This window comes from Athalia rosae, chromosome 6 (assembly GCF_917208135.1).
Source record: "Athalia rosae chromosome 6, iyAthRosa1.1, whole genome shotgun sequence".
In the NCBI taxonomy this organism is placed as follows: Eukaryota; Metazoa; Arthropoda; class Insecta; order Hymenoptera; family Athaliidae; genus Athalia; species Athalia rosae.
The window spans coordinates 2177920-2191428 of record NC_064031.1 but is presented as its reverse complement, the minus strand read 5'-3'; the positions used below and the strand labels follow the sequence as shown (position 1 = coordinate 2191428).

Genomic DNA, 13509 nt, shown 5'->3' with positions numbered 1-13509 from the left:
ATCGTTGCCGTAAAGTGCCATAAGGCAGATTGCAGTAGGCAATAAAATGCGAATATCAGCGGAATCTGACGTCGTAGAATATAATAATAGTTGTAAATGGAAAAGTCCTACCGAGTGCAGTCAGTTTTCCAGAGATATGTAATAATATTCCCCTGGGATGCATCTCTCGGTGCCAGAGATTGGAAATGAGCCAAAAATTGAACAAGTGTCTTGAAATGATCGATTCAATTATTCATTACAAGAAAACAAAGAAAGAATCGTACACAAATAAACATAAAACTCTCCATGGATCAAAGAAGAAGAATCTAAAGAACGATAAGAGGCTATGGCTTGTAGATAACAACTGATATTCTATGCAATTAGAGGGTTTTGAAGAGTCGTCGGAAACCCTTGGGCTATTCACTGCAGAATCCCGAGTAAACTTCAGCAACTGAACAAACTCTAGGAATCAGAATTGCTGTCGGTTTTTCGCAGAGGCAAAAAAGGACTGAAAAAGAATCGACAAAAAATTATCAAATTCCGATCAAACGCTTTGTTCTATGCATTTCGAAACAATACCCCCGAAAAATCGTTTTTATTTCGAAAAAGTTAAGTTTCGGGTCCAACGGCGGAGTAAATTTGAAATTCCGTCGCTTTTTTTCTTCCTCTTTCAGTCGCCTCGTACCTATGGTCGATCGGAATAATATAGTTCAACACAATGGGATGTGTTCTCTTCCTTTTGCATTATGACGTAACGTTTTCGCTAGACTACAGAATATCCCGTGCGTGGCTCGTGCAAATTCTCCGTCGAGGAAGCTGCATAGAAAATAGGGGCGAGGGAACCGGGGGGTGGGTGGATGGGTGGGTGGGTGAAAGGGTGGGGGGAATTACGCTGTTACGAACCGAGTGCTACGTATAGGGCACCGTAGAGAAGGGAGAGTAAAAAAGTGGCAGGGTAAGGGACGAGAAGGGACCGAGGGGAGACGTGACGTAACGCGAACACCGAGCGCGAGAAATATCCGTTATGGAACAATAGCCGAACATGGGAACGAAATATCTAGTCTCTGTGGCCACGGAGAGTCCCGGGCTGGAATCTCGTCGGGATGGATATAAGGATGCCGGAACATGTCGGGAGTACGAGAGCGGGCTAGATTTTGTCGTCCCTTCGAAAGTGAAACGAAAATGAAGAGTTAAAAAATGATGAATAAAAAAATTGAAAAAAAAAAAACCGAGAACACTGAAAGACAAACGGATCACTTGTCTCGCCCCGTTGAATTCTTACCGTGGCGAGCAGCTGTACAGTATCGTAAATTATGTGTATGAGATTTACGTGCGATTCACAGTTCAACGTAATTTCAATCTGATAATATGTATATATATATATATATTGTATACCTATATGTGTAACGGTCATTAAATGCACATTATATTTTCACTTTTTCTTTTTTACTTCGGATCACGCGCGGTGTGTGAATTTGGTTATTTTTTCTGTGTGTATATATATATATATAGAGAGAGAGAGAGATAAAAAGAGAAATAATAAATAGGGTGGGGTAACGTTGCACGGGTGGAAATTTTACGGCTGAGAGGATATTGAGGATTTTTTCTTTACTTTTTCGAACTTTTTTTTACATTTTACTTGATTTTTTTTTATTTTTTTTATTCTCTTATTTTTTTATTTTTTTTGTTCTTTCCGCTCACTTTACGCATCGCTTGGAAGTTATAGCCGAAAACGGCCCATTGTCTTGTTAGCAATCTTCCGGCATAGGTAATTATATACCTCCTTTTATTTACGTATATATGCAACTCGTATTTAACATCTAATTGTACATATAATGGGAGATCGGTAATTATCGTTAACTACCAGCTCGGCTAATGGTCGGATGGAAATCGATACGCGAAATACGTACGTGAATTCGTACGAATTACTTCCTTCCCACCACGTTTACTGTTATTTCAACCAGAAAAATCGGTTCCTCCGAAATCTCCGAAAAATCTCAATTGCCTTCGGCGTGGAACGTGATCACATGTATTTCTTAAGAAACGAAAGGTGAAATATGTGTACGTATTCTAATGCTCACTTCGGATAATCAGGGCGATTAGATCGTCGATCTTTTCGGGTCAGACGATTTTTAGTCCGAAGAGAAGGCTCGTTAACTCATCATCCTACATTAAAATCTTACGTTTACCCGTAATACAAAATCAGGCTAACGATTATTATTATTGGCTACCGTCGAGAATTACGTTGAACAATATGAACACCAACCAACGGTGATAGGATAAACTAATTTTCTCAAATTAGCCAAAATTACTCGAAGATATAAATATTTTTTTACAGACCGGTGAAATAAGGCTCGAAGAATTAATAGCCGTAACAAACTTCAACCTTTTTAATACAGAGAGCACAGGCCGGATTATACGCTTTACCTTGGCATCTTTCTAACCGTCTCCCCGTCAGCGAAATGTCACTATGTTACGGGTAACGGAGATTCTCGAACGCGATTCGCATCGACGACGTTAAAGTGCAGCATCGGATGCGTGATAATAATATCTAACTGCACCCAAAGTTTAACGCGAACGAAACTCTGTCTTTCTTTTTTCTTCTTCTTCCATTCTTCGGTACGTCCAACGGACCCTCCCGAAACTGACCCTACCTTTCGCATCCCTTGGGTGAAACGTACGCCGTAATTGCTATTACCTATCCTCATAGTTTTGCGGTACGTATTTCCCCTCTAACAATGCAACGAACAAAACAACGTACCTACGTACACGTAGAATCTGACGGGCAAAGTGCATCGTAACTTTGCCCATATCTTCGCAGTCGTGTATATATATATATATATACCGTCGAGGAAACGTGTTGTGTATCTACGGTGAAAACCGAGCGGCTTGGAATCTTAATTAAACTTTGAACAATATTCGGAAACCATCGGAGGTGATAACTTTGACTTTTGCGCGATTTCCGGCGCCCCTTCAGCGAAACGGGAGTATCGAAATCCGGTTGGGTTTTTTGTTTTTTTTTCCGACGCATCCGCATCGTCGTCGTTACAAGAGTTGGGCCAGGCGTATATAGTTTACAATCGGGAACGAGAAGAAGTAAGAGCTGCCGGCTGCGTGTGTCGGATGGGCCTTTCCTTTTCTGGGCCTTGGAGCTGGCTGGCCCCCTGAGAAACTGGAGCATACCTTCGCGGAGTCTCCTCTTCGTCGAGGCAGTTACAACCGACGATTCCGTGTGAACGCTCCGTCTCATCGCCAAAGCGTAGAATACCGACTATGCGCCACTTTCTGGCCAATTTTGTCTACTTAACTGCGATCGTTACGACATCGTTTTCTCAGTTTTATTCCACGTGTCCGGAGAGGGACGCGTAATTGACATTCCTTTACACGACTCCAACTGATTTACCGACTGAAACTGGAATCTCCTCCTCAGGACGGAGAGACGGCTTTTTTTTAAACGTAGGGAGAAAAGACTTGGGAAAAATTTCTTTTTTTTTGAAAAAAAATGCCCGCAGAAAATGGATCGTGCTGATGTGTAGGTAGTTCGACTATCGTTGAAATTTTTCGGGGGGCGAGCAGCGGTACACCGATGAATTATTTTCGCTACAAAGGTGTTACAGTCGGACTCGTAATCATTCTTGTCTCGTAGAGCAGAAACAGCTGCGCCTTTTATATATATATACATATATGTATATACATAAATGAAGCGACAAAGTACGTATTACGCAAGTTTAACCGGGGAAGCACCAAAGGGGAAATGGAGGAAATGTCATTGTGCTTTCTCTCCTTTCTATCCTCCGCAGCACTCCTTCTCTTTAATTCTCTCTGTACGTCTTCTCTAACTCCCGTGCGAATCCACGACGTGTATTGTACCGGCTAGGAAAGCCGACCGGGTGCCGTTCACACCATTGTCCAAACGTATGCGGCGGAATATTTGGCTGTTTTTAGCGCATTTTGGCTCATACTCAGCTTTGCCGAAATTTCGATAGCCGCGTTCGCTACACGGAGTTATCGTTGTCGCGTTCCCCCCCCCTGAAAAAAGAGGCTCGACAAAGCTCGCCTCGGGAATCTACTTTCTTACTTCCTTTATTGGAACGGAAATCTCGAGATTAATTAACAATTAAGCTACTCGCTCGTAAATCGTCTCGACACGCGATCGTTGAGACGGCGTAACGAACCGATCCCTTGGGAAAAGTGCGGGATAGCGACGATTCGCTGGCTCGATCGTGTTTGGTTTTTTTGAGAAAAAAAAAGTAATATTTCGACGGATTTTTTATTTCAGGTACTGGACGACGACCAGCGTGCCAGACTGCCCGAATTTCTCACGGAATTGGACCTGGCCAGTTTGGAAGCATCCAAGGAGGACGTGGAATCGTTGAAAAAAATTGTCAAACGTTTGGCACCCGCGAAGAATGGCGAGTACCTTATGTACCAAGGTTTGACGCTACGATCATCACGAATCTGTTAACATACCCGTGAATTATTAACGAATATCACCCTCCGACGACGATCATTTACTATCCTAATTGAGAATTTTCTCTCAGTATTTTTCGGCAACGAGGAATTGCTCAAGGAATGGCTGAAGGGCGCTGGTTCGTCGATACACCTTTGTGCATGTGATTTGTAACGTGAAAGAATTTTTTTTTTTTTTCTTTTGTAGTAAATTGGAACAGAGTTCGAAATTCAAATATCAATTAAAGCCCTCGATAGAGAGAGCTTGTGATTCGCCTCACTTTGCCTTCAGGCGCGACATTTTTTCTACCGGTGGATGCGCAAAGATAACCGCTTTTGAAAATTTGTCGCCCAAAGTTTTCCAATAAATAAGGGTCGTTCGATGACAAAGGGGCGAGCTCGTCATCCCCCCGATCTTTGTCGCGGTGTTTTAGCATGCTGAAGGGCACAGGGTGAATTTCCTACTCAATCACTAATGAGATCTTTGTACGTTGTGTAATTAATTCCGCACGTGATTCAAATGATATCCTCCTAGCCAACCGTAGCAGCGACCCTGTTTCAAGTTTATTTCCGTACAAAATCCCCGAGATTATTCGATACCCGTTTACCACCAGTCGCCGAACGATCGTCCTTTATCCTGGCATGAACAACCCCCCCCACCAAGATTCGTTTGCATCGTGTCCTTGATATTTATATTTAAAAAATTTACTCATGAAGAAAAAAAACAAAAAAAAACGATAAATTAACGCCCTCAGGAGTCATGGGACAGCCGGGTGTCGACTTTCCGGTTCTCACGACGATACCGGCGACGAAATTCAGCTGCCGAGGACTCAAGGGCGGCTACTACGCGGACTTGGAAACCAATTGCCAGGTGAGTTTTCGGTCGTTGAAAAATTTCAAGTTGAAAAAAGAATCGCTCCGCAAAAGAATCTATTTTTTCTTTTTTTTGTTTCTTTTTGTTGCAGGTCTTCCACATCTGCGACAACGGAAGAAAGATTTCATTCCTCTGTCCGAACGGAACGATTTTCCAACAATCGCAATTGATCTGCGATTGGTGGTTTAAAGTTGACTGCGGAAAATCAGCGGAATTGTACGAGCAGAGCGCCGAGCAACTCGCCGAGGAGGACAGGAAGCGAGCCGATGCTAGAAAAATGAACTCCGAGTTTCACAGACCGAATGGAAAGGAGGGTGGCCAGGCCTATTACCAGAATCAAAATGAGAACGTCGATTACGACGGGAAACAGAACGGCAGAACGAATCCGTTCGGTCAAAATCAAGCGCAGAACGCTGCTCAGGTGCAAAGTGTAAACGAAAACGGGGAGAGGGTTCAAGTTCAGAATGGAAGAAATGGAAATCAGTTCGGTCAGGGTCAAGCGACTCCGTCGCCCCAACTCGGAGGCGACAGAGGAAACCAAAATCAGAATTACAATCATCAAGCGAGTAACGGACAATTACAGTCGAACAGGCAGAACTCGAACAATAAATTGTTCAATCAGGAAGACAATAAAGGTGGCAACAATCGCGGACAGTTTACCAGACAGAACTTCAACTACAATACGAGGAGTGGCAACAACCGGGCGGCGCAAAATTCTCAAGAACACTTCGGTGCTAGTTCCAATTCCAACGGTCCGAGGGATGAAAAGTCGAGTTACAGAAGCCCGAAGGGATTCAGCGACGTTAGAAACAGCTACAACGAGATAACGACCGTTGCGAATCCGTTCAAGGAATACCAACAGCTGGCGGAAAGCGCGGCTTTCGCAACTAGTCGAAACAATCGTTACAACAAATCCTACCAGTACAATCAATTCGGTAATTATTATTCGTCGAATCAGTTGGGCAGCAGCACGGAAAAGTATTCGGCTAACGAAGCCGGCAATAACGTGGCCGGAGGCAGGCAATCGAACAATCAGAAAGGATCGCCTTTTCCCACCTTTACTCCGATTTATAAACCGAGGACCACGACGAGTACCTCGACCACCCCGAGTCCCAAGTCCACGACGACCCAAAAATCTTACGTGAACACCGACGTCTACCGGCAATCGAACAACGAGGCAGCTCAAACTCCCTCGTATTTCGGCAACGCGGAAACGACCGTCGCCGTTACGGAAAATTCCTATCGAAGCGAAACACCGAAAGTAGAAGGAGTTGGAGATAATTCCTTGGCGGTCGACTACCGTCAAAATTCCGATACGCGAAGCGTTAGCTACCCCCAAAGTTTTCCGGGGGATACTGACAACAATCCGTCGACGCTGAAGCCTTACGTCAACACCGATACGTACAGGTACGGGAACGGGGGTAACACGGCGATCACGGAAGCGCCGACGACAACTTGGACGAGCTACGATCGAAGCCCGACAACCGCACCTACGGCAACACGGAGCGCGAGTACGGGGGAGGTTTACCCCGGGGAATCCGGAAACTCCGAGGGCACGACGTTAACTCCTACGACCACCCAACGATACGGCGATAATTACGAACTTGGAAATAGCGCGACGGGAACGACAACTTATTACGAAGATCGTCAGAAGTGGAAGAACGCCGCCGCCGCCGGTACGACGTCAAAGTCTTCCGGCGGCGAGAGGAGGGGCAAGTCCTACTCTCAGGGGGGAAGGGCGAGCAACTTGAATACTTTCGAGGCGACTTTCGGCAGCAAAAACGGAAAGGTCGCCCCCACCCTCGGACCCTACGTTCCGTTCACGAGGAACTACGCTTACACGACGACCACGACGACGTCGACGAGAAAACCACCCGTCTACACCGCTACCGTGCCCACCATACCGGCCAACCGGAAGTTCAACGGGATAACAACCACCACCACCACCACCACCACCGAGACACCCGCCTATTTTACAACTCCGAATCCGACGTCGGTTAAAAATTCGCAGGCCGAAAGGGAGCACGCCATCGACATGCTGCAGTCTCTTCGGGAACTCGAGGGCACCCCGTCCACCGATGACAATCAAAACGGAAGCAGAGCTGGACTGAACATACCGCCGTCCTCGGGACCGTCCACTCTCCATACCCTGGCGCTCTACTTCGCTACGGCGAGCGACAACTTCGACGATTCCGGTTCGAACGAAACGGCGACCGACGTCGCCGTGAGGGTAGGGGGCTCCGGGGACGAGGGTGAAAAAATGGAGGAGCCCGTCGTAACGACGGAAAATCCTTCGGCCGCCGAATTACCGAGCAATCTCTTGACCCAGCACACCCTGAACTCGTACGCGGATCTGTTCAACATAAACTCGGCCCTACAGCCGAAGGACAACGGGAGCGTCGACTCGAGGGTCGCGCAGGAGGAGGAGGAGTCGGAGGCGGCGGTGGCGGCGGAGGACTATTCGCTTAAGGACGACGCCGAGAACGACCTGGACATCCAACAGAGTCAGGGGCCCGTTTCGGGGACGAACGCCGTGCGGAGCAACAACCCGAAACTCAGGGAACTCGCCCAGGTATTCACTCACGCGCTGTCCGCCTACCTTCAGGATCCCGACACCTTCAGGAAAGTCCTGACGGAAATCAGACCCACCGAACCGCCGACGACTTCGTACCCCGAGTCGACGGACACGACCGTTACTTATCCCACCACTCAGGAGGAGTATCCATCGGCTACCAAGGAAAAGGACGAGGTCCTCGATTTCTCGGATGTGACGAAATCGTCCAGAAGGAAGAAGCTCACCACGCCTTACCCCACGTTCACGACACCCTTGGAAACAACTTATCAGACTTATTACACAACGTCGGAATCGGCGAGGTACCGGGAGGGCAGCGTCACCGCTCCGAATTTCGGGGACGAGGCCCTCAACGAGGCCCAATCCAGCGATTTCAGATCATCCGATGATGCGAAGAGGAACGACATAGCCCACGAAGTTAATCACGCCTTCACCGATTCGAACGCCAACGACGTTCGGGTCTACGGTTCGGATCCGAGCGGACCCAGCGCCCCTCAAAGCGAGTACGACAGCTACGCCGTGGTAGGTGAAAATCCTTCGGAGAATCGATACGGCGGCTTCCAGAATAACAGCGCTACGACGTCCTCGCCATACGGAAAAGACGTGATGCCGGCCGACGCCACTCCTATCGGTGACAACTACGTGCCGGAATCCACGCCTGCTTCGTATTTTCAAAATCAGGATACGACCGTCGGGAATTACAGGAGTCCGAAGAACCTCGTCACTTCCGTAACGAACGAAGATTTCGCGACTTTTAACGCCGAACGAATTCCAACGACCACGACCGCCGTTCCCGGCTACCAAGAGAACGAAGTCGTAACATCGTCGACCGGGGAACCGTTCAGGATAAACTACTACGACGCGCCGACGCCCAAGGCGACCAAAATCGACGACGAGTCCCTGGTGACGGCCGGTAGCGTTTACTCGACCTTCAAAAATAATTTCAACGACCTGCGGAGCGGCGAAAAAACCACGGAACGCACCCAGCTGGACGCCGAAACCACCACCACCGACTATCCACCGACTACCGAAAATCGGGATAACGACGGCCAAAGATACGCCCAGCAGACGTCCGCCGTTCACTGGACCGCCTCGCCTCTGGTGACCAGACTCTGGGAGACTACGGTATTCCTGGACCCGAAACGCATAAATCAGGGACTCACGGGAACCGCCGAAGAGTCGACGTCCAGCGTCACCGAGACGTTCGGAACCACGCCGATATCGAGACAGGAGATTCTGGTGACGGACGCTTCGGGCGTAGGAAAAACCAGCCAGTACAACGGCGTCGGTATCACCGACTCGCCGTGGAAGTGGACACCCAACGAGAACGACTCACCGACGGCATTCACACTTTTGCCAACCGCCTATTCCCCGGAAAATACGGCAACGCCACCGCCCACCTACACCACCCATTCGAGCATCATCACGACGATAACGTCGTCCGTCAGCGCGATGACGAAACAACCGGCGGTCACGTCGTCGAGGAAGGAAAAATCCAGCGAACCTTTGATCGTTAACGTGAAAACGTTTAACGTTACCGAGAACGAGATAATAAGGGCTCAGGAGATGTTCGGAAATTTGAACGCCAGCAGCACCAATACCCTGATGAGGGTGATGAAACAGGCCGACAACAATTCCACGGTCAGACAATTGGTGTTGCTACTGATAAGCCACTGCAAGGGTCCTATGAACAAAACGATGGAGGAGGAAAAGGAGCAGCTGTTGGACGCGCTATTGAGAATGCCGGTCAACGAATTCAGCAGCGAAGAATCGCGAGATATTATCGCGGGGATACACAAGCTCCAGCTCCCTATCGGAAGACCTTCTTCTTCTTCTTCTTCGTCTTCCGTTTCTTCTTCCTCAGTTTCTAGCGCGACTTCCGTCGAGGAACCGGCTACCGCTCCGTCGACCACAACATCGGTTTCGGTCACGACGTATCGCAGCAGGAGAGGAAGGAAGTTCAGAACGTCTACGGAGGACCCTAAGCCTCCGACGAGATCGGGGGACGGCGATAATTCTCAGAGTGGAAACTCCTTGTCCATCGAGGCTGGATCACCTTCGGATAACAGAGCTTTGGAATTATTGAGGTCGCTTTATACGATAGCAGCTAAATGGGGTTGATAGAATTTCTTCCTTTTTCTCTTTTTATAGAATAACCGAAAATACCGATATACGATATCGGTAACGTCGTTTAAAATACTACTGTATCGATCCTGTGAGGTAACGAAGAAAGAGAAAAAAAAATTAAAACACATTTTCAATGTAAAGAACGTTCGTCGTTTGGTGTGCGGAAAAAGAAAATCGCAAACGGTTGATCGAAGAATTGAAAAAAACAAATACAGAAATTAAAAATCAAAAATATTTACACATTTATTCTTTCGTTTTCGATTCAGGCAATGAAACGTCGAACGCTCCTTTGATAATTTTTGCGGCGGGTGAAAGTAAATTTTAATATTCAGAGCGTACCTACACACAACGTACACCGCACAAGTGTGTAATTATTACAGCTGCACATGACACAATGAATGATATAAGTTTTTGTTGTTTTTTTTTTCACTTTTTTCTTTCCCTTTTTGCTTTTTTTTTTTTTTTTTTTTTTTTTATTCAAATCGTACGCGTATAAAAAGTGGGTCGATATTGCAGCAGCGGACAACTGTCGCGTTTTAAGATGAATTAATTTTAATGCAAATCGAATCGTGTACGCATGCGGCGTGAACGCGATTCGCCAAGAAATACAAGCGAATAAAAAGATCCGATGACAGAATATTTTTTTCAAATTATTCGATTAAAACTTTTTCACGGTGTTTCGAATAGCCGATTCGTTTCGTCTGGTGACCCGCAGAAATATGCTGTAATACTTGAATCGAAGAGAGAAAAAAAAAACAATTAAATGAAAAAAAAAGTAAAAAGAAAGAAGAGTGAGTGAATTTGTAGATGATAAAAGAAAAAGAATTACAACAATATGGAGACCACACTAGAATTTATTTCTAGATTAATTATACATAGGTACTAGATTAAAGAGATTATCGTAATATTTATGATTATTGTAAATCTATAGGTTGTCTAATTATTAATTAATAGAAATCGACGTTTACCCCGAAGTGTATCGTAAATTTCGAAATTTCATCGCGAAGATGATGAGCTGACGAAAGATAAATCGAAGAAAAAGAAAAGAAGAAAAAAAATGAATAAAAAGTTTTCTCATCTCGCCATCTTTGTCCGTAGCGTCAACTGGACGAGAGAGAGTGAACGAAAAATCGAAGAAAAAAAAAAAGCGGAATAAAATAAAGAAGTTATTATTTTTCTCAAGCGCGCAAAACTGTATACCTAATTATTGTATTTAATTATTAAGCCTAGTTTTATGTATTGGCGCAATGTAAAATTGGTACGAAAATGTGTAACTGACATAATAACGCATGTGCCTGTGTAACATACGCGTACACGTGTACACGTATGTAGGTACGTATGCATCGTGGAGAGAACGCGTGAGAACGAGGCGAAACTAAAGCTGAGTGAAAAACTTTCAAAATTTTTTTAATTACACTTTTGTGTTGCGTTTAACATTGTAATTACAACGTAGCAAAATCCGAATGAAGTGAATTAATAATTTCAGCCCCCGCGCGCTACTTCGCGTCTTACAATTAATGATATATACATATACGAAAAGATAACGATTTAAAAGAAAATATAGATATGTAAACACGAGAAGAAATTATTTATTCAAAATTCGCTACGCTTTGGAGAACGAAAATGTTGAAAAAAATTTCAAAAAATTATCCGACGATTCCGTGATTTCTAGCGAATTTTGTAGCGTTAGGTATCATAGCTATATATTTAGTGCATACATACACATATTACATACATAAATCGGTGTGGGTATACTTTTTAGTTTGGATATTTTCAAATGGTGTGTATCGATCGATCGATAAAGCGAAATATCCAAACGCGTCCTTTCTTATGTAATAGGATAATTTTTAATTATTTGATTGAAATGTTAAGAAAGAAAAAAAAGATTCAATAAAATAATCAATGGCGTGCATGATGAGATATATTATATATGTATGTTACGTTACAAAGAGTTAAGAAAAAGAGAGAAAATTGAAAAAATGAAAGAAAAGAAAGACTCGAATTTGGAAGAGAAAAAAAAAAAATATATGACAAGAACGAGAAAATATATATGTATAAATATATCTTTATTGGAAGTTTATGTAAAATATGTTTGTACAGAATGTGAATATAAATAAAATGAGGGTTTTGTTAATAAATATATTTCCCACTGTACGATGATCCATGTTGTGTATATTCATACGTTCTGTGTTTCAGAAAATCACCGACAATATTCGGGCTGAGGTATTCAAATTTTGGTGGAGAATAAAAAAAAAAAAAAGGAAACAAAAGAAATAAAAACGAGTTCGGAAGCGAATAAATTCTTCGCGCGAGATGAGAAACGCCTGAAGTCAGGCATCTATATCACCGGGACATTCTTCCGTATCTGGTCGAATAGGAGTCGTGAATTAACAGAAATGAACCAGCCGCGGTTCATAAGCCTTTCTTTAAACCCCTTCGGTGAATTTCCGCCGCCACGAAGCTCCCGCTTTTCGCTCTTATTATAAAACAGCGATAAAGTCACGCTCGGCGAGATCGTAAATTAAAACGGCTTTCAACCCATCGTACAAGAATTTACGAGGGATCTAATAGGCGGAGACAGGTATGAGCAGGAGAAGGAATTTCTGTATTTTAGTGTTATATCGCGAAAAGAATAACGCTGAGAAAATGGAAAAATTAACGCCACGTTTAACGGCGCACCGAATCCCGTCGATGATAAACTTTTCGGAAAATTGAGAAAACCGTCCGATGTATAATTTTCAGGAATTACGAGCGACCGGAGCTATCGATGAAAAGGTTACGGAGAATACGAAAACCACCCCCGTAGAAAATTTTTCCCCAGGAAACCCGACGTCGACCGAAAACTCCGCACAGATCGTATCGGAATAGCTGGCGCAGGACTAATTGTTAATTAACACGTTTCCTTCAACTCTCCTCCGCTGAATTTATAGTCGTCGAAGCAGAATTTCGCTGTACGAGCAGCAGCGCTAAAATACGAACACGTGACCAGGTACACAAAGACACACCCACACATAAATTCGTACGAACGATCCGTACGTGTGCGATATAATATACATAGATGAGAAATTTCACCTCGGGGGATGGAAACCGTGGAGGACGTCCGTAGTGCATTCGCTGCATTTTACTGCACAATTACACGGGTATATATGTATATATGTGTTCTGGTTACGTCCTACACACGCTCGAATTCACACACACAAACACACACACACACACACACACACACAGAGATCCCTCTACTCTAGTAATCAACTATGACCTTTTGTTGAATTTGTTCGCCAAAGAACCCCATAAGCTGGAAGGTAGATCACCGACGGATAACTCGCGCAGACCCAGATGACGAGCTATCCGGCTATCTCGAATTGCAGATGCAGAGGAAAAGAGATGGAAAAAAAAGTAAAATAAAAATCACTTCGTCATAACTGCACCGTCGTGCTCCGAAGAGGATACTAGGAAAAAGGTCGTTATTTCTCCTTTAAAATTATACACTTCCTTTTTTTTTTTTAAA

At 44.7% G+C, this 13509-nt stretch overlaps 1 protein-coding gene across 4 annotated transcripts in view; it reads left to right on the top strand.

The window, feature by feature from the left end:
• Positions 1–12139, top strand: part of LOC105691725 (mucin-5AC) — a 54314-nt gene extending 42175 nt beyond the window's left edge. For 3 of the 4 annotated variants that reach the window (XM_048656426.1, XM_025745965.2, XM_048656427.1), the window contains 4 exons: positions 4259–4412; positions 4521–4568; positions 5184–5299; positions 5394–12139. In XM_048656426.1, the coding sequence (XP_048512383.1) occupies positions 4259–4412; positions 4521–4568; positions 5184–5299; positions 5394–9995 (4920 nt within the window). In that variant the 3' untranslated portion in view covers positions 9996–12139. The remainder of the gene's footprint in view (positions 1–4258; positions 4413–4520; positions 4569–5183; positions 5300–5393) is intronic. The other variant, XM_048656428.1, reaches the window with a different exon arrangement.
• The last annotated feature ends 1370 nt before the right edge of the window (positions 12140–13509 follow it).